This window comes from Pseudoliparis swirei, chromosome 12 (assembly GCF_029220125.1).
Source record: "Pseudoliparis swirei isolate HS2019 ecotype Mariana Trench chromosome 12, NWPU_hadal_v1, whole genome shotgun sequence".
NCBI classification, from domain to species: Eukaryota; Metazoa; Chordata; class Actinopteri; order Perciformes; family Liparidae; genus Pseudoliparis; species Pseudoliparis swirei.
In genome coordinates this window covers 14458867-14480376 of record NC_079399.1, presented here as the reverse complement: position 1 = coordinate 14480376, position 21510 = coordinate 14458867, and the positions used below count along the sequence as shown (strand labels likewise).

The window sequence follows — 21510 nt, the reverse complement described above, 5'->3', positions numbered from 1 at the left end:
TAGGCTACACAGACTACAGACATCCAATAGTGGTGACATTAGCATACACTATATCAAGTGATGCAGAAAGCTGCCTCAAATGACATCCAATTGAGTAGGACAGACTGAGTTTAGCAATAATGATACTGGCATTATATCAATGAAGATAAACAACTGTGAAAGTGTTCATGCATTGAACCCAGCATCAACATCAAGATCTTCATCAGAAAAAAGCGTTTGTCACATTTTGAAAGGTTTTGCACATGGAATAATAAGTTGCCTTCAGAAGATCCTACTCTCGTTTGTCGGGACTCTTTCACAGTCATATGCCACATGAAGCACATATCTGTAATTCTCATTACATACCTACACAATGAGTCTACAGTTCCTATAAATCCTCATAATGCACACAGAGATATATTAAAGCGATAAGTACAAGGTACTACATTTACAAGGTACAAGGTACTATATTTGTAACTGCTCAAACTGCTGACTAATCATTTTGCATAAAGGGGGGGGGGGGGGGGGTTGTACTTGTATTGTTTGGCCTGAAGCTGACAGCTTAACCCTTGTGTTGCCGTAGGGTCATTTAGACCCGAATCAATATTACACCCTCCCCCCGCCTATGGGTCATTTTGACCCGATTCAATGTTTCACCCTCCTGTTACCTTTATATTTACTAACATATTTTACCCTTTGGGTTCAATTTGACGCCAGCAATTAAAACCTCCAGAAAATTATTAGAATTAATATTGTTTTCCAAGTTTAAGTGTGAGGCACTTTATGTTTGTTTGTTGACTACCGATAGAACACCGACATTAAACATTGAATGGGGTCAAATTAATCCTAAGGCGGGGGGAGGGTGTAATATTGATTCGGGTCAAAATGACCCTAAGGCAACACAAGGGTTAAGCAGGTCAGATACGGATGAGATTGTTTTCTCAACTACTGATTCCAGGGTCAAGAATTAACTCTAAAACTCAACTCTTATTATGCTTTGTAATGCATTATGTAGGTTATCTTCAAAACAATAATGTGCTATTTTAAATAGCCAATGTAACCGGGTGTATTTTACTAGTTCAAAGCATTTGTGTAAAGAGGTGCATTTGGCCCTTAAGTAACACAACTAATAAGTTACCACATGGGATGATTTTGCTATCCATTTCCTCATTATCAAGCATGTATGTTGAACCCCTGGACAGCCAACTTACACTGATAATTAAGTGTATTCATCTGAAAAATATGTTATGAGTTAATGTGGAAAAAAGAGGAGGTCAGTACAAACTATTTATCATGCAAATTCTGCTTCACCAGACTTATTTTGCTGCCCCCTCTGGGGGCAAAGCTGGAGTGTGCTCAGGAGTGTATAGCAGATTTTGAGCGCATGTGTGTGTGTGTGTGTGTGTGTGTGTGAGTGCATGCTGGGGAGGTGATGAATGTGAGGGCAGTCAAGGTGAGCCGAGGGGAAGCTGTTGATGGGAGAGCTTCAATGACAGCAAAACAAACAACCTAAGAAAAAGTTGTCCAGAATAAAACTTCTCAGGGTCACAGCTGTAAGCATTCATGACTCAGTGCCGGCCCCGAGAGGACAGGATAAAGCCAGTACCTGTGCTGACTGGCATTGTGCTAACGATGCTATCATTTCTTCAAATACGCAGCTCAACACTTCATGAAGTGTCCACACTGATCTCAGAGAATGATGACCCACATTGAAGGAATTATACAAGAGGCATTCAGGCGTCTCTCTTCCCTCGTAACAAATGAATGCCTCATGAAAGGTGTCACCAGCTGTGATCTCCAGAAGTGGCATCGAAGAGAACAAGAGTAAGGAGGGGGGAATTGATGGCGGGGGAAGGAAGGATGTAAGAGGAGAATAACACAGGCAAGATAAGTGTGGAGTGTGCAAGAGAGGATTAAGATGCGGTGAAGACACTGTGGGAAGATGAATACTGCATTTTTTGCCCAGGGTCAAGAGCCGAGAGAAGATGTGGATGTGATTCATCACTCGGGCCGGCTTACCTAAGAGTTCATAGAGGAGGTTGAGAATATCCTTCCATGCTGCGCCTGCCTCCTCCCCTGCCACCTCTCCAAAGTGGGCAGCGTTGTTATAGAGGTTCATCCGGTCGATGCATTTGGACAGCAGGGACAGCATGCCCTGAGAGGCAGGATTATTGCCATGAATAATCTATGTTTCACCATATAATCTCACACAGACAGTCTATTCCTTTCTGTAACAAGATGTAAAGTACTTTTCTTAAACTTCCCTCAATGGGGTAAACTGAAAATATTTGTTGAAGTCACATGATATATTAATTGACTGTATTAAAATGCAAATTTGAAACAAATGCAAGTAGCACAACCCAATGAAAAATAAAATGTTTAAGAGATCAGAGTTTTGCAACTCTGTCTGATCTTCATTACACAATGCACACATTTCTTGGAAATAAAGGAAGCTTCAAATACACAAAGCAGACAGAGTAGATTATGTTTTGGGGGTGCGCCCATTGACCAGTCAAGCACCATTTTTGCATTTCCAATTTCTCCACTCATTTCCTCCCGTCTCTCTACAGTCAAAATCTAACAAAGGCAAATATGAATTATGTCAATCTCAACTCAAGACGTATCAAGTCATCTTGATACATCTTGAGTTTACGAGTGTTTAAAGAAGAATCTTTTGGTTTACCAAGGAGTTAAATTATCTACAAATGGCAACTTCACAATCAGCATTGAGTTATTGTACTTATATAAGAAGTTTAAGGCTTCACATTCCGCTCTCACCTCATCTTTGAAGAGGTCTTGTCGTTTGATGAGTGAACGTAGAAGACACTGTTTCTCTTCGTGCTCCAGCTCTGAATCGGGCTGTTTGAAGAACTCGATCAGGTCGTTCAGCGTCTGCAGCACCTCTTCAACGTAGCCGGCCACGGCCGTGGACTCCCGCTCCGCAATGCTGTCCAGAGCCCTGGTGGAAAGACGGGAAAGATCAAGACGGAGAATCGAGCTGAAAAACTTAACCCAGCAAAAATGTACATGGTGCCATGTTGTGCGACAGAGAAGACATATGAAAGTGTTTGCGTCATTACTTAATAAAGTTGGTGAAGAGGATTGTTGTGTTGCGGATGATGCGAGCAGCCCGAGACTCTTCATGCTGACAGCGCTGCAGGATAAGACCATCGTCCATGTGGCCCTCAGAGTGCAGGCAGGCCTGGACAAGGACAACAAACACATTACATCATCACCACAGGATCAACACCATGACATTTAAAAGGCAATGAAACATCCAGGCATCAGTAAAGCGTCCAATTACACTTTTGAAAGTTGATCTGTATATTATTGATATATTGTCACAAATAGATTGTTTTCACAGCTTTTAGAGTTATGTAGTTATAAAAAGGTTATTTATATATAAGTAAGGTATAAAGGAAGTCTCCTGCAGCTGGTGGGTTTATTTACACCACGGTACCTCAGTGGAACCTTCCTCACTGTAATCAAACAGCATAACCCAGAAGAGGGACGAGGTGGGCGGGTCTAAGTCTAGACTGACCACCACCTCCAACATATCAGCTGCATTAGTAAGCTGCCAAGGCTGCAGGGACAGCCTGACGCCTGTATGAAGGGGCGTTTGAGGTTTCTGGAGGCGGGCCCAGCGATTAGCCACGTTCGTGTTCGCCTTCATCCCGTCTCAGCTAAAACTAACTGTCGCCTACAAATGGCCCATTATCACGTTTAAATGGGTCGCTACATGAGGTGTGCAGGACGGATGAGTGTCAGAGGAGAGGGGTTGTATCTAATTTGAGTGGAAAATAAAAGTTTGCCTGAGGCATTGTCACTATGAAGTATGATTAGCCTAAAATTTATTCCTAAATGGCTAACACGTCACAAAGAGCACAATAAATTGGAAATTCCGGGAATATTTGACATTTTTGACATCAGTTTGGATTATTTTGTCAAATGTAAACTCTAAATCTTCAACTCTAATTGTCAGTTTTTGTTTACAATATGCTAGAAATTATCTTCGATCACAAGGCAGTCACGAGTCAATGTAGCCCAACCCTTGTTGTTCATTCCTATTCCATGTACAATGTATAACTGCACAATAAAGGAAGCTTTTCATATCGTAAACATCGAGTAACAGCTGTGAAAAAGGAAACTTTTTGTATGTATGTGGTTCTTAAAAGCTACTAACTACAAAACAATGAACTTCAACAGGACCCTGCTTTCATCCCGATGACTACTTGATTCAGGACTAATTGCTTATAATGGTTAAATGAAAATTATTATTTATGTGAATGGAGATAATTAAAAAAATTGCAGGCTCTGAAATGATGAATTAAAATGCAACCTCTGGACTAATCAGTAAAACGTAATATCTGGAAGAAAAGTTGTTATCCTAGTTACCCTTCTTTTTAGGGGTCCGAGGCGAGATGATTTGGCATCAGGCGCCAGATAAGACAGCCACAGTCCAGTCGCCACATGCATGACGAAGCAGACAGATTCTCCGTACTTGATCTCTGGCACTCCCATGCCGTCGATGTCCCTCTTTGGACCCGAGTCACCCTTTTCCTGTACACATTAAGGAGGCACATACTCACATGAACAAATAAACACGCAGAGAAAAGCAGCACACACACACACACACACACACACAAACACTCACAGTACACAGGCATTTAAATACGACAAAAGAAGATATATTGTGATTAGATGGGAATCGGAAAGGCAGGTTGAGTGAGGTGCATTCATTGTCCAGCTCGGAGGTTGCTGCTGGCCTCATTAGCTCTTCTACATTTCTGGCTCAGCAGAGATGGAGCGATGCAGCTGATTGCAGCCGACAGCAAGTAGCGGGAAACATATTAACACATTGACCTTTTCAGATTCATGAACCAACTGACAGCGGATGGCGTGCATCATGGAGGGATTGAGAAGAAGTTACAAAATACTTAAAAAATAAGAGTTTTTAAAAATGTATTTCTATTTTTTGCATTTGTAGCATAAATCTCCAGGAATCTGAAAACACCTGCAGAAATAGTGAATAAAGTGACAATTACACTGTGTTGTCAGGACAATTAAAGCCTCCGAAGTGGACAGGTTGAACCTATTGTAGATCAAATGATATCTACAGGCACACAATGGTACTCTGTGAAGGTGACTCTTTTACTACAGGGTAGAAATGTAGGATTCAACAAAAAAACATAAAGGCATCCTCTTAGGATCCAGCTCTAATTTTAGATACGGTATGAAAAAGAAATTTCAAAGAATTTTCAGCTCGGAATCAAAAGTCACGGGAACACAACGTTAAATAAAACTGAGAAGTGAGACAACATCACTAAATTAAATACACTTTTACAATTTCTATTTCAATTTGTAAGCCATGTGCTCAGCAGAAGAGATATTTCAAAACACAGTGTGGGATAATAAAAGGGTGGGTAATTGAGGCAAATAAAGGAATACTGAGTGGGTATTCTGAAGTCCCACAATGCATATTACTCTTAATACTGAAGCGTTGATGGTAAATGTATCTTGACTCCTCCTAAATGAGAATGGTTACGTCCGAACCAGTTGCTGTAGGGTCAGTGGACAACATTAATGTTTGGTTGGAAATAAAAAGGTCGATTGGGGCAAGACATGAGCTCATTAACAGCTTACACACCCGTCGTGGGAGTCGATGATGAAGCAGACAGAGGAAGATATTTCCAGTCATCTTTAATGAGGTAAGTTGACGAAAAACATGTATCTACATCAACACCCAAGGCAGCTTTTAGATGATATAACTGCCTTTAACAGAGCTTGTTGTAAAAATATAAATAAATAATGAAGTTTCTTTCTGGGATAATGAGCACTAACCTTGGAAGACCTGAAGCAGAAGGCAGTGGACTTGGTGTCACACTTCAACCTGTCCTCCAGGACCAGTCCGCGGTCCTCCGTCAGGGCCAGGTAATGGCCGGTGGCGAGGTGGCGCAGCCGGAAGGCCTGACCCCAGCGGATGTGGCTACCGCTCCAGCTTAACACAGAGTACTGGTGTCACAAACTATGGCTGAGAAACATACCTGTGACAGCCACGGACGAGTTACAACTGGTTAGAACAAACACATTGAAATAGACTTTCGCTTGTTGAACTTCAGAAAATCTTAAAGCCCGACTTCATGAATGAATGTTGAAAGAAATTCCTTATTTTAAGTAATATTTACCCTTCATTGAAGATTAATCAACCAATGAGAATATTTTACAAAAAACCAATCTGAAAGTGTCAACTGAGAAATAGATCAAATGTAACTTCTTTACCGTCAGTGGAACTCAAACTTCTCTATATGGCGGATGTAGTGTGGAAAACGCTGTTCTAAATTCATCCCCATGCACAAAGGAGAACAAGTGTCGTATTAGCTGCATCGTTTCAAAGTGCACAGGCAGGCAGTCTCGATGAGCGCTGGCAGACGATGTCACTGGAGGGAAATTACGTGGGTGGTGAGTTGTAGAAAGGAGGGGGAGGGGGAAGAGAAGCAGATTTAAGGAGAAGTTGAACAGAACCTCACCCTCCGAGAGAATTTTCCAACTAATTGGTAGTGGAAGTTCAAAGTAGAAGGTGAAGAATATTTATAACGTACGGTAGAGTGGCTGTGACATTTGAACATCAAGCACCAATTCTACTCATTCTTCATGAAGAGGTGACATCAAAGAAGACAACACCGCTATCGATTTCTGAGGGAGCTCCATTCCAGGGTTTACTGTTACTTTCCTGAGGTCATTATATTCCCTGTGTGAGTATTTGGGTGTGATCTCACCTGATCCTGAGAGGCTCCAGTCTCCAGAGTGAGCGGGCCTTTGACGCTCCCTTCCCCGTTTCATAGTTGACAATCCTGAGAGCACAAAGACACACGTGGGGGCTTGCATCATATACAAGTCTTTTTTAAAGTCAAAGGGGAATACAATAATGTGAAGAATTGATGCTGCTGCGCTACAGTTTTGGCACAAGGGGGACACCAGTGATGTTGATTAAGTATCTGTGTTCAAGTATTTGGACAAGAAAATCACTTCCAAGTGAAATATTATCTTACAAAAGCACAATGTTTGCAATGGATATTCATCTATTCATTTATAATTCTGCACGTGTTGTGCTCAGGTTAATAACAGGCACTACACAGGGCATTTTAATTAATTATTATGTTCTTTTAACATACCAGCTCAGTATTTTATTGTATCTTTAAGCAGATACAAAGAATAATTCAGTTTTCTGTGTTTTAATGAGGGGGGTGGGGTTGACAGAAGTTATCTGTAGAAGGACCTGTCTGCAAGAGAACCGATGCTTCGGTACCAAGTTGATTAAAAAAAATTGAAAATGTAACGGGATGGCATTTATTCTTTTGACAGTACGACGGGGGAGTTGGGCTCGAGACTAACAGCCGTTCGTCCAGTCCCAGGGTTCTTACACATTTTGACCAATGGATTTCCATGACTTTTCCATGACTTTAAACCAAATTTCCATGACCAAACTGAAATCTTGGTTTTATACATGAAAATGAGAAAATTTAGTATTAAAACAATGAGAATTCCAAAGCATACAGTCTACCTTAAATGAAACAAATAAATGAGACAATAGTTTGATTTAAAAAATAAACATTCATATACAAGTTTATTCTTATAAACATTTAAATAAATGTTTATTCTTTCAATCAAACTATTGTCCTCTATGTGCAAATACATCTGTTGGACTGTAAATAGTGGTTCAGGCTTTGGTCAGACCGAAAGACATCGGTCCTTCAACACGTTGACCACGTGACTCTGCCAGACCACCAATGACGAATGAGAAGCGTTTGATTTCACAACCGTCACACATCAGGCTGGCACTGGCATCTGATGATGATTTAAATTGATGAATTAATTTAAATTACACCTTCAGCCTACACTACTACAGTTAGGGCGGCGTCACTTTATTTTTATCGGCATCAGCTGCTGGTTGTCGGGAGAAAGTGCCGCCGGCGTGTGTAGCAGTGCTCTGGCTGTGGCCGTAGCCGTGGATGATGGAGGAGCCAGAGCTCCGCTAGCTCAGCGCTGTGACGTCTGCTTCCTTTAGCACGGCTCGTTAACGTCTCCTCTTCCATGTTTAAATGTCAAATGTGTTGCCACCACACATAGTAGCCAACATGGTTAAATCTACACTTATCTGGCACAGAAGAATATCCAGACCGCTTCCCGAGCTGCTGTTGCTCTGGCCGGCGAACTTTCTAGTTAAGGTGCGTTCACTTGCAACGAGAAAAGAGAGCGTATCCCGGCTTATATTTTGAGCGTCTTTCTTTCAAAAACATATTAATTATTTGAAACTCGACGCAAATGAACATGTGAATATAAAAAATGTCCATGACTTTTCCAAAACTTTTGTGATTTAAGTTTTTTCCATGACTTTTCCAGGCCTGGAAATGACCATTTTAAAATTCCATGACTTTTCCAGGTTTTCCATGACCGTACGAACCCTGCAGTCCCCCTGCATGGATGAATAACGGATCGAATAGTTAACGTTGGCAGAGGTTGCAATTTACATTGTGATGCCTTCAAGCTCCATTCAGAAAAAAATTGTTTTGGCGAAGGTAAATTAGAACAGTATGATGTGTTTCACTTCTGATTAAAACACTTTTAAACCTTTAACATGTATTTGTTCCTCTGGTTTTGACGTATACAGTTACATCAAGTGGAAATATTCAAGTTAAGTACAAGTAGCTCACTATTGTTTGTTCTCAAGTACCCGAGAAGCTTAAATGGACGACTGCGAGAGCACAAAGCTCCTCATAGACCTAGCTTCTTGCTTTTGCACCGGATTAAAGCATTTCACTTTAAAATTGACAAAATAATGATGCGAGGTCCACACACCATAGTCTCACAGAATCCTGCGGAAGACAGTATTCTGAGCTAATTATCAACTCACCTATGCTCCTGCTCACTCTTGTCTGCTTCTGGGATGGTCAAGCTCTCGTCATGCCCATGACAAAGACGCATCACATGTCCACCAGTCAGAAAGCCTAGTATTAAGAATAGAAAACAACACTGTGACACGACATACTCCACATTCTCATCTTTCATCACACAGAAATTACCTATCTCTATTATAGTTGTATGGACCACAGTTAAAAACAATGGCATGGAAACAATTACATTTAAAGAATACAAAATCAAAATACTGGCTATTGCCAACAAATATATGATGGTGATGTTACAGCATTAATTCGATGGGTTTTTTCCTAATTGCTTAAGCCTTAACATGACACAAGAGAATAATAATAAATGAAAACAATAATGAAATGTTAGTTGTTACAGTGGTTGCTGCTGGGGTCATGAACTTGCCTACAGCCAGGTTGACTGAAGAGCAGGTAGGCTGGACGTTCCACAGGGTCTGCATGAAGGAGGCATCCACCTGGACGTTGCCATTGGACATAGAGAGGTGCTGCAAGAGAGAGAATCCGGTTATCCAGGGCTCAAGACAGAAAAGAGGAGAATGACAGTGAAGTAAAACAAATACTGAGATTCAGCAATACCTGAGATATTGAAAAAAGATTCAAACAACTGTATGTCCTTCCTCTTGAGCAGCCACACGGTGTCATTATGCTGTGGGCTAAACAGCGTTGCTTCCTCTGTGCAGCAATGCTCAGTTTATACACAAATTCTTTCCAGCAGAAACACTTGGAGCGGATCTCATTTCCCTGAAGGCAGCATTGAGGGGCACTGGCAGCTCAAAAGGATCACAACCTTCTGCTTGTCAAAAACATGTAAGTGTGTTACATCTTGTTTCATCTCATTGGATTTACTTTTACACCATTGTTGGAATGGATGGACAGTAACCATCACTGCTTTTATTTGTCTGACTTGTGTTTAAATAATGTGTGTGTTCACAAACGATATGCATTGATTGAGTGCTGTGTATGAAAATACAAACCAGTGTGTGGATTTAAAATGTTTGAAGTTAAACTTGTTGTGCACTAGCTCTCCTTGATAGTTTTATTTTACATTCTTCAACCAAACTGCTGCGATTCAGCCCTACTGCACACCAATACGCACAGCAACAAACGCATATGACCTATAAAGTGTCACAACCTCTATGATTGTTCCCATTAAAAGAGCCCTTGACTGTTCATGCCTCATTTCTTATGTTGCTGAGCTTCAGTCTGGCCAAAGCAGGTGACGGTCTCCCAGTGCAGGAGCTGAACGCTCTTTGGTAGCTAGAGCAGCTTTAATTGCACACTTCCCTCCCGGAAGGCCCGGAGCAGCCACTAAGGCACGGCTCTCTCTCCTATGCACGGCACGTCGCTGTCCCTCCCGCTTTCCATTTCTCTCTCTTCAAATGTAAATTGAGGTCGTGTGTATAGCTCAGTATAAGGGGACAAGTAGTCACTCTATGCGCAAAATGATATTTAAAAAAAAATAAACGACAAAGGAGGGCTTTGCAAGTCATCCGATTTCAATTACAGATAGCAGTAAAAAGTATTCAAGTGTTTCCCTTGATTTGCCTTGTCACTCTGAAGATGGCTGGAGTGAGACGGGTATCAGAGCTATCCGATGGCTATGAAACTTTCTGAAGCGCCTTTTTGAGATAAAGTGTACTCGCTGGTTTCATGAGACTTGCTAGAGCTGCAATTAATCCATCATCTTTTGAAAGACCGTCTTCTTTCAAGTCTGTGATGGTAAGTTGGAAACAGATGATTCCCAATGACACTGGCTCCTACTCTTTGAAGAGGAGTGGCCGTCGCAGTGCTTTGCTACATGACATCAACATATAATTGCTGACTGATCATGATGTCTGATCATTTGTGTTGTTTACAGAAAGCTAGATCACATGGAAAAGCAAGCTAGATATGAACAGGATTCATACATATGTTGACCAAAGGATTTCCAGGACCAAACATTTAGTTAAATCTCGGTGTATAAAAAAGTGAGAACATTTAGTATTTAAAATAACAATGATAATTCCAAAGCATACATTATACCTTAAATGAATCAAACTATTGTCCGTTACGTGCAAATCCATCGGTTTGGACTGTAAATAGTGGTCCGGGCTTTGGTCAAATAGAATGACATCGGCCCTTAGCTTCAACCCGCTGGACAACGTGAGACTCTTGAAATGATGAGCGAGCCCGAACGAGCACATTTGCTTTTCGGCACAAGCGAATTATATGAAGAAGAATGACGTAGGCCCTTTTTTTCAAAATCCGAGAGCGCAAATGAGAGAATTTGAGAGAATTAATTTTGACGGGAGCTTTTACATCACGCTGCGGGCAAAAGTCGCACGTGAATTCTTATGCTGCATTCACACCCAAAACGTTGAGAATATTTGCAACGCTTTTGGTGTGAACGCAGCATTAACCTGCCCACTCGCGGGTTAACAGTAAGTGGGTGGTACTAGTCACTATTGTAGCTCTACATCTAATTGGTTACAATATTGGAGATATTGGACTTCCCCTACCAGGTATCGCTCTGTCGACACGCTGACGAGGATCAGGTCGTCTCCAATGCGGACTTTCTCTCCCTCGGATCTCTGCTTGGACGCAGGGTGGATGGTCCACCAGCAGGCTTCTCCTTTTGACACCAAGACACAAAATATATGCATACGTTTGAGAGGATTCTACCTCCAGGTTGGGTCAACTTTAAATGGCTTCTCACAAGGACAGAATATAACTCAAAGCTGTTAGTCATACTGTACCGATTGAGTCTTCTTGTAGTCCGACATCAAATGACATCTTGTCTGTCAGAGACCTAGATGTCTTCAAACAGGTCAGGTACTAGAGACAAATGAATTAGTGTAAAGTCAAAAGAAACATTGAGACAAGCTGAGACTGGAACTTAGCTCTTGTACAGATTTCCAATAAAAATGCTCAAACAATTAGTTATTTTATTGATTAAGCAAATTTATAGACAAAGTAAAAATACCAAACATTTGTTGGTTTCAGTTTCTCAAATGTGATGATTTGCAACTTTTCTTTGTTTTGTAAATTGAGTCCCTTTGGGATTTGTACTGTAATTCTCACACACAAAGTGCTGCATAGTTATACATGCGTATTTCACATTATCTATTAACTTGCAAGTCAATACTCACCATATCACTGAAGGAGTGGCGAAGGAGGATGGCATGACCATAGAGAAGTGTCCGGTGTCCACCCCCCTGACCCCCCTGCCAGAAAATACACGGGTAAGAAATTACCATCATATCCTAGTATCCTTGACCTCTGGACCCTGTCAGGTTTAATTTATTGCATCTATAGTGTACTTTATTAACCTCCACTTCACCTTTTTGTCATATATTAAGTTAAGAGTTTTCTCTGCATTTGACCCTGTGTGGGTAAACTGCACAGGACTGAATTGATAAGATATCTTCAACTTCAGACCTCCATTCCAAGTGCAAGCAGGACACGGACAAAAAAAGAGGGTGGTAACAAAGAAAACCACACACAAAAGCAAACAAACAATCAAACACAAACATATACAGTCATTAGACAGCTGGCCCATTTTGGCCACAAACAAGAATAATTGTGATACACGAGCAAGATGGCGGAGGAAATGTGAGGAAAATTTAAAGAAAATGATTTCTTCTTCACCACTGAGGTGAATGAAGAAAATATACTTACCCTTTTAATCAACCTCTAGCAGCACAAGAAAAAAAGAGTAGGTAACATAAGAAGTGAAAATTATCTTTGTTTTGGGATTGCGGACAGGCCCTTTTTAAATCAGTCCAAACGCATAAACATAAGTACACAAAGGGTTTTCAATGAGAGGATTACACTATATTTCAGATTTTTTGGTTTGATTTTATTTTTAAATTAATGGACAACTAATTTGCTCAATCATTCTTTCATAATTTCTCTTCTTGTAAGGCCTAGCTATTTCTCATGGATATGGAAATTCAATTTACTAACACATGAACAGACTATTCTCTCCTAATTTAGAGTGTCCCGTCTACCACATTTGACTTGTCTTTTGAGTAGTCGAAGGATATTAAAACTCCTAAAGACACTGTAACCAGTGTGACACCCAACTGTCCCCTGAATTTGACCCCAATCAAAAAAAAATTTGGGCTACCAAGTCTCTCCCAGAAAGACTAAAAAGGAAACAGAGTTTGATCAAAAAGAAAATCGGAAGAGTATCCAGCAACAGCTGGGAGTGTTACGCACAGAGAGAGAGAGAGAGAGAGAGAGAGAGAGAGAGAGAGAGAGACTCTGTATTTCAGGCCTGCTGTCATGCTGACATGTCAATGCCAGGCACTTTGACCTTTTGATTCAGTTCTTCTCCAGTTGGAAGTACTGCATCCTAAACAGCTTTATACCGTACAAGTGTGTTAAAGCAAAGACAGAGAAGTGTGAGTCGATTCTTTTGTGGAGGTGGGTTGGGCCATAGGTTGTGTGTCTTTTATGAATACTGAAGGTTTTCAGGAATTTAGCTGCTCGCAGGTCTACATCTCCGGTCAAGTCATGAGGACAAAGATGGACACTCAAATCATCCTTTGCGTCACAGTCGATGTTCTGGCTCTGATGAAAGGTGTAGTATTTAGCTTCAGATTAGTTCTGAGGAGCAAATTTAGCAACATTTGAGGATGTCTTCTCTCTCATGTGAAGAACCCACTATAGATGTATGGTAAGAGATATTGAGAAAACCGTCACCAGATGACATGTAAGTTACTGTGAATGTCTCAGCAGTTTAATGACGGCAGAATCCACACAAATTTAGGTAAGCTAGCGTTAGCTAAACATAAGTATAACACTACCTTGTATTTCTGTTTACTTTCACATATACATGAAGGTAGCCAGAACAACACCACAAATACCTGAAAAGAATTACCATAAAGTTGAACCAACATTTAAACAAAAATTTGGTGTCATAAAAAGTTAGTTTTTTTTCCGTCTAATGAAGCTAGCTAGTTAGTGGACAACAAGAATTTCCCAAATAAAGGGATCAATAAAGGATACATTATAATTATTATTATTACCTTTGCATTGAAAATGCCGGAAGGTTATGTTTTGATCGCCGTGTATTTATTTATTTATTTGTATGCGTGTTATTCGCAAAACTCAAAAAGTATTGAACCGAATCGCATGCAATTTGGTGGGATGATTGTTTATTATCCGGGGACCAGTTGATTAGATTTTGGGATCGATCGGATCAAAGGTCAAGGTCAAAGGTCATGAACAGGTCAAATCTTCTTGAATCACATGGAATTTGGTGGGATGATTGGTTATTATCTGGGGACCATTCGATTAGATTTTGGGATCAATCGTGTCAAAGGTCAAGGTCAAGGTCATGGAAAGGTCAACATCTTTTTTTTACCATAGCACGATACATTTTTGTCCAATTGGCATGCAACTAATGCCAAAATGTTCATAATTCAATGCCCAATCTTGTGATATGCGAAGGTATCCCGTTCTAGTTATTAATGTAACTATCCCATCGTCCAGGCATGGTCGCCCTAAGCAGACCATTTAAACAGCACTCCATAAATTACACAAGCCTAAATCTGTAATGAAAATGAAATATAATATAATATTTCTATGGCCCAACAGCTCCTCCGCAGTTTTGCACCCGGCCGCGAGGGTTGCATAAGTCATCGATTAAAGACGCCGGAGATATTACTGTTATCCATGAGACGCTCAGTTACAATATAGCTTCCCACCACTCGGTGGCGGCAATGCGTCAGTCAGTTGTTTTAATAGCTCCAATAGGCAGAAGAAGACACTAAGCCAGCTGCTAGCCTATAGCGAAAATTATGGAGAAGTATTTAAAACGAAAAAATTAACATGAACGTGGTGATAAAACCCTTACAAAAGTCTAAATGTTTGCGCAAGTACAATCCCGACTTCATTAAGTAGGGCTTTGTTACCGGAGGTGACGAGGCAGAGCCAAAGCCCAGGAGGCCTATGTGGAGTGTGTGTGGAGTGTGTGTGTGGAGTGGGCTAACACTAACAACCCAGCACTGAAAGCCTCAAAGCTAAAGCGACATCTCGAGACCAAACATAAGCGGGAAAGACGGTGGGATTTTTCAAGAGAAAGTAAAATGTGCTCTATGCTCAAAAGGTTTGTCGTGTCACTGACTGGCAACTCCAGCTGTCACAGATATGAAGAGCAACTGTGCAGATGATTAACTTCTAAACACTTCAAACTAGTTGTAAAACATAGTCAAATATGTTATTTTTTCTTTTGAAAGGCAGTGTAATGGGCCAGTGTAAAATAACATTAGTGATAACACATGGAGGATGTTGCTGTTGTTATGGTCACTGATATTGAGCCAACCATGATTGTTTTATTTCATTTATAAGAATAAACTGTGTGCTTTGTCTTTGCTAAAAACCTGACGGAGCCATTACACCAAACAATGACTAAGTCTTTCCTGAATGTTCACTTCATATAGTAATAGCTTAACTATATGGAAGAGCCTGAGCATGGAAATTGCTCACTAATCACTTTTCTCATGGGCTGTGAAGGGAGTCAGGCCAGACTCATTTGCTAAGTACAATCTGATTCTCTATTGATTCTCATGTATACCGGATATTTATTGCCCTGGCCTTGAAATAATTAGGATAATGATGCGGTGTTTGCATTCCATTTGCTTTAAATGTACTTCTTATCCGTCCATCCAAATATGATGTAGTGTCTGTAAGTTGAGAAAAACAAATATACCCAAAATAGTGTTTACTGCATTGGCAGCTTGTTGTGTGAGTTACATGACAAACATAAATAATCCCCTAAAATAGCATTGCTCAACAGTCGTGTAAGTGACCACTCTGAAATCCAAACTGATTTCAGGACATTTCCTCGTGTCAATACCCTTAAACCTGATTGATGTTAGAAAACCCAGAGAAAACAGAGGAGCACACCCAAACCACAAAATACGTTTTCTGCCAACGTGTGGGTTTTCAGATCACTTCATAAAAATAAGGGATCTTCTAACTATTATTAGTAATCAGAAAATATGTATATTTATATACATTGAAAAGCACAATATGGTAAGCGGTATACTAATGCTTAAACCGTATTGCAATCAGAAAAGAGATGATGAATAACTTAAGCAGACTAACACTTGAAAGTGGTCGCACGCTTGCACACAAAGTCTTCAGAGGCAAGGCAAAAAACATTTGACTCCAGTGAACAAGGTGACAGCACCAACGGATGTCTATTCCAAGATTGCCATACATTCAGAGACAATATAACTGATTGTCTCCAGGCCGGCTGACGGAAAGAGAAAAGTGAAAGCTTAATTTACTATCCAGAGGGAGTCTCAAGATATTTTGATATCCATTTGTACAATATGTGCTGATGTTTAACATGTTTAATGTATTACCATTAGCTCAATATCTCTGTACATTGCAGTTGTTTAAACTAAAAGCTGCACACGCTATAAATGCAGCTTTTTATGGCAATCGAGAAATGGTCATCACTTCAAGTGAAAGTGCTGGAAATTCAACCCTTTTTTTTGGCAGTCGATCATGCACACTGACAACATGATGGATGGACGAACTGATGGACCTACCCATTTTTCATGGTCAGCACTCTAGTAACACAAATACAAATAAAAACAATGTGTTATTGCGTTGTATGGCAGTCAATTACACAAATCTGAGAGCAACAATAGAGAGAAATGGGCCCTTAAAGTGGAAATGGAAGAGGAGGGTGATTTATTAGTCTTGCTGCCAGAGAGTTTGTATTCTAGCCAACATCGCAGTGTGTTGCCAAACAAGGCCAGACAACAATGTTGCACTGTTGAGCACAAACAAATCCGATACCCCGGCCAATAACAATGCAGGTCTAATTCACCAACGAGTTCCACAATGCTGTACACAATTAGACACGTGAAGAACTGTCTTCAGCCATCCAGCACACATGTCGGGCTATCCTGCATTAGTATTGTTTTTGTTCCTAATTCCTCTTGCAAATATCATTGTAATGCTCGTTTCTCCAATTGCTGCAGCTGTACTGCACAATGATTTAGGAAACCATGCATAGCTGTGTCATCGCTGTTCCTAGTGGTCTGTCCAAAAAAGTTAATAATAATAATAATAATTGGGCCTATCAATTCAAAGTCAACACGGACAATGTGTATCCAATAGGAAGAGTGATGAACATGAACAACAAACCTAACAAGCCGTTTATTGTATGACCAGATTTAATGGTGGCATCTGTTTGAGAAATATGCGCTGTTTTCTCTTTGTTTTTCACGTCATCCAAATATGTGACGCCACCCCTTCCCATATGTTGACCTTCCCCTCTGGATCTAGAAGTGCTGGGTGATGGGATTAAACGACTCTGTGAACATCTGACAGGCGTTAACAGATCAGACGTACTGCCTACCGTATTAGCACCGTACTGTATACCATGGTACTTAATTGCCCGATCTCTTTTTGCAAAACAAGAAATTGTTACAGAAATAAATATGATATCCACCACTACTCATCTAAATGGGAGGCGTCTACCTTCCATTTAGAGGAGTAGTAGTTTGGATATTGCTATATGTCGTCTGTCTGCTTTGCCTTTGGGATTTAATCCCACGATCGCATTAAAAAAAATAATCACACTGTCGACGAGTATTTAAGCAACATTTGTCAGTTTGGATATTCATCCAAGACCTGGCAATAACATTTGGTGCAGTGCCTCAAGGGAAGTCTTTAGATTTTCATCCATTTATACAGTGTTCTGGGCAATGTCTGAAAGTGCTCAGCCATTATAGCTATTGCAGTAATCCAGTGAATCAGTTATTTCCTCAGACTTGTGGTAAAATGTTTAACACGTTGCGGCTTACAATCTGGAGGTACTGTGTTCTTACTGCCATCTTAGGAAAAGAATACAAGAATAAAAACCTGCTCCTGGCGGCACATAGAGCGAGTTCATCATACATGCTGCAGAAGAGTTCACCTTCAAAACAAAGTATTCATTGATATTCTTCTCAAAACTGTACACTTGCAGTTTTAATTTAGAGTAACTTTGCAATATAACTGTATTATTTAAAGCATAATAATGAATGAAGTTCCTAATAAGGTTCAGTTTGTGCTTGTTTCATGACAGCAATGCTTAAAAATATATATTTTTTGTGTTCAAATAAAAAATTTTTTTTTTTGTGTGCAGATTCATGGTACGGCAAATGTACTTTTCTCTAAGTGGGGAGGTGACACTTCCTGCTACCAGGGCAGACAGATACTTGCCAGTTATTGTGAACATCCAATTAGTTTACTTAAATAAAAGATGTAACAGTTGTGCTGGATCTATATTCATTTCAACAGATTTGAAGTTTATCATATATCTGTGAAGTTTATATTCCTGGAGCATTAGAAGGCATACATTTTCATGAAGGTTGCCTCTAAGAAGATTTAGTGTGTTTGTATTTCCAGCATCATTACTGATTTGCCGGAAAAGGAATATTTAATATAATATAAAAAGCTATATCGCATAAATATGACTACATTTTTTTAAACAACCTCAAGGGCATTTTGCAGCAGAGTGCGAGACTACAAATTGATTTGTGCTTGTATATGTATGCAAATGATGAATGTGTTTGTGTGCTTGAGAGAGAGAGAGAGAGAGAGAGAGAGAGAGAGAGAGAGTGGTTGGGTATCAGTGGGAAGGAGGGAAGGACTCACCCCTTCACTGTTCTGCCCAGTCTTAGCCAGCATCTCCTGCAGGGCCCGCACCGACAAGGCCTGCTCCAACACAAAGGTGCAAACACACAAGTCTGGAGGAACATACTGCGAGAAGTAACGGAGAAGGGAGAGATGGTTGGAAAAAAAGAGAGAGAAATTAGTCGATGAGGCATTGACAAGGTGTTTTGAGCAAAATCAAGCTTTACTCCTTCACGTGTGCCAGGAGTGTGTGATCGCAGACCTTTTATGTTTCCTGTATAGTTGCGACAAAAGGCTGCACCCAACATCCCTGATTTAAAGAACTCAGATATTTCACATGACATACATAACATTACATTATTCGTAAAAAAACCTCAAATATATACAATTATCAACATGATGCTTTTTGACATTTTAAGAGTTGACGGCAGTACCCAAGCAGTTTGATGGACAGTGGCATGCACACTTTGGCCTAAATACAAATTACAGTGTCAATCCAAAGTAGCTTTAGATAGATGGCTGTCAATAAATAATTATTTAAATGTGTTTGTAACCCCTTTTGGATATTACATTTGAAAGAGATCTCAATTATAATTGATCAAAACCAGCTGAGAATATGGGCAACAATACACCAAATAAAATGTTATGGAAATATTTTTCGTGGGATCCGTCATGTATCTTTCATTCTGCAAATTCCTATTCATTAAGTTCAATGTAGATACATATGCATCTTAAAGAAATTAAACTGAATTCCCTTTAAAAAAAAGAAGAAAAAGAAAGAAAAAATTGCACAAAATAAAATATGTTGACTAAGTAAACAAAAGAGCACACATCCATAACATACAATTGTACTGATGGGCACTGATATGAGACCAGAGATAAATGATAGGATTAAACTGCTCAGTGAATAATGGTGCTCATGAACAATTCTGATGACTTGTAACTTCTTTGCCATCATGGTGTGTTGCTAACAGGTGGCTGGAGATTATAAAGAGGGCTGTCAAAAAGTTTAATACGGCTTTATAACGAGTTGGCCTCGGGCTCATTCCTCAGCAAACACCGTTGTTTGGTTCGTGCTACAACAGGATTCAGATCTCTCTTCCACTTTCAGCCCCAATGTTTGAATTTGCCTTTAAATTTTCAATCCATGTTGCAAAGAATAAATTCATTCTGTCGATTCATTCAAACAGCACGTGCAAAGAGGATAGTGAGGAGTACAAACGGGGCATTTGGGATTACATAATGTCACTTCAAAAGCAGTTCTGAGGTACATCTGGGGAGCTGTTCACTACTTGCATCTGCTTGTCAAAAGTATGAAAAATGAACTAACGTATGATGTTCTAGTCGCATTACACTGCACCCCCACCAAGCCACATTTGTTTTAATGATCCTCGTGTTATTTAGTACATACTTACTGTTTATGACAACAATAGCTGGCTTCACATCACTTTCTATCCATCACTTACCCCAACAGAAGAGGACAAGTTATGATTTAAAGTAGTTGGGTGCATGCACTGACACAACAGGCTGACCATTGACCTCTGCAGTGAAGTGAGAAATGTGAGCAGCGGGAAGGGCCACTGGGTGATGATAGGATGGCGCTGCTCTGTAACTCAACACAAAAATGCATGGGGACCTCCAACACCACTGTGTGTGTGCGTGTGTGTGTGTCCAGTTCTAAGAGATGCCACCAACAGCCTCCACACGAATGTTGTCTACTCAGATATTCATCATGTAATTACATTTATACCCAGATGAGATGTTTCCACTGACCATCCATTCAGGATAATATCAGGGGAAAAGCTTGTTATCTCATCACAAAACGTTAGACAGGCTGAGTGTAGTATTTACATTTGCCTCCACGAGCAGCTACACTTATGAATTATTCAGCGTCAATATTCCAATTATCATATTTATTCCAGGGTGGAGCAGACATACTGAACATGTTGCATGTCTGGGAAAAGAAGAGACTTTCTCAACTGTCACAATAACCTCTAAACAGTCTATTGTCAGTTTAAGACAATGCATAAGCTCGAAATTGATTAAAGTCATCCTTCAAAAGATCAAATGGTCTAGAGCTTTTTTTTCAAAGATCAAACAAAGCGAAAGACAATTATTTTGTAATAAATGGCCCCAAATTTTGTTCAAATGCTTACTGTTCAGTGGCTTAATTAAACCAGGCTTTACTTGCACAGCTCATAAACATCCTGGCATTAGAGAGTTGACTTTGGTTGTGATCCTGTGATTATCATTCTGACAGAAAGTAAGTGTGAAGCCTAAAATAAAACAGAAGCAGCATCATCAGTATAAACATATCGGCTGCATTGTTTATGTCCATTGCTGACTGACAAACACACACTCACTCTCCCCATTATAAGCGCTCAGAAACCTCCTAATTATGAGGCATATTCTCCAAAGCAAACATGTTCTGCTTCATTTAATTTGTTTTTGAAAGATTATACAGTTCGTCCTGGCAGAAAAGAAGATGAGTGATAATTATGTCACAGTGCCGACAGCTCTGTTGTGTTGCTCCACCACAGGCAGGAAAAAGAACAACAAAAGTGTCCCAGACCATCCTCTGCACTATATATTATATATTGTGATTTGTCTGCCTTGGTGCCATGACTAGTCACTGGGATGCACCACTGCATGAACCAGAACATGAGCCACAACTGGCCCCATAAACACCGTCAGGTGTGTTTGTTTGGTTCTGGCCCAGCAGGAAGCACCAGAGCCAGGAACTGAACCTGGATCAGCGCTGGGGTATGGGTTGGGATGCATCTGTTAAACCATGCAGGAGAAATACTTGTTATTTTTTTTAATTTTTTTTATTAATTATTTTTGAGAGAACATGGAACAACAACAACAACAACAACAATACCAATATAGCTCCAACTTCTTCTGTTGTAAAACTTTGTCCTCCAAATTAAGGAAATCCATTTAGATATAATATTGAATTTTG

General features: G+C 40.1%; 1 protein-coding gene across 1 annotated transcript in view; it reads right to left on the bottom strand.

Moving 5' to 3' along the window:
- ryr3 (ryanodine receptor 3) overlaps positions 1-21510 on the bottom strand; it is a 103640-nt gene that overhangs the window by 66489 nt on the left and 15641 nt on the right. The window contains exons 3-15 of the mRNA XM_056428514.1: positions 18570-18674; positions 16469-16489; positions 12050-12124; positions 11657-11735; positions 11420-11532; positions 9307-9406; positions 8891-8984; positions 6756-6830; positions 5821-5977; positions 4375-4539; positions 3060-3181; positions 2758-2938; positions 1999-2134 (exon numbers count right to left, since the gene is read on the bottom strand). Coding sequence (XP_056284489.1) covers positions 1999-2134; positions 2758-2938; positions 3060-3181; positions 4375-4539; positions 5821-5977; positions 6756-6830; positions 8891-8984; positions 9307-9406; positions 11420-11532; positions 11657-11735; positions 12050-12124; positions 16469-16489; positions 18570-18674 — 1423 coding nt within the window. The remainder of the gene's footprint in view (positions 1-1998; positions 2135-2757; positions 2939-3059; positions 3182-4374; positions 4540-5820; positions 5978-6755; positions 6831-8890; positions 8985-9306; positions 9407-11419; positions 11533-11656; positions 11736-12049; positions 12125-16468; positions 16490-18569; positions 18675-21510) is intronic.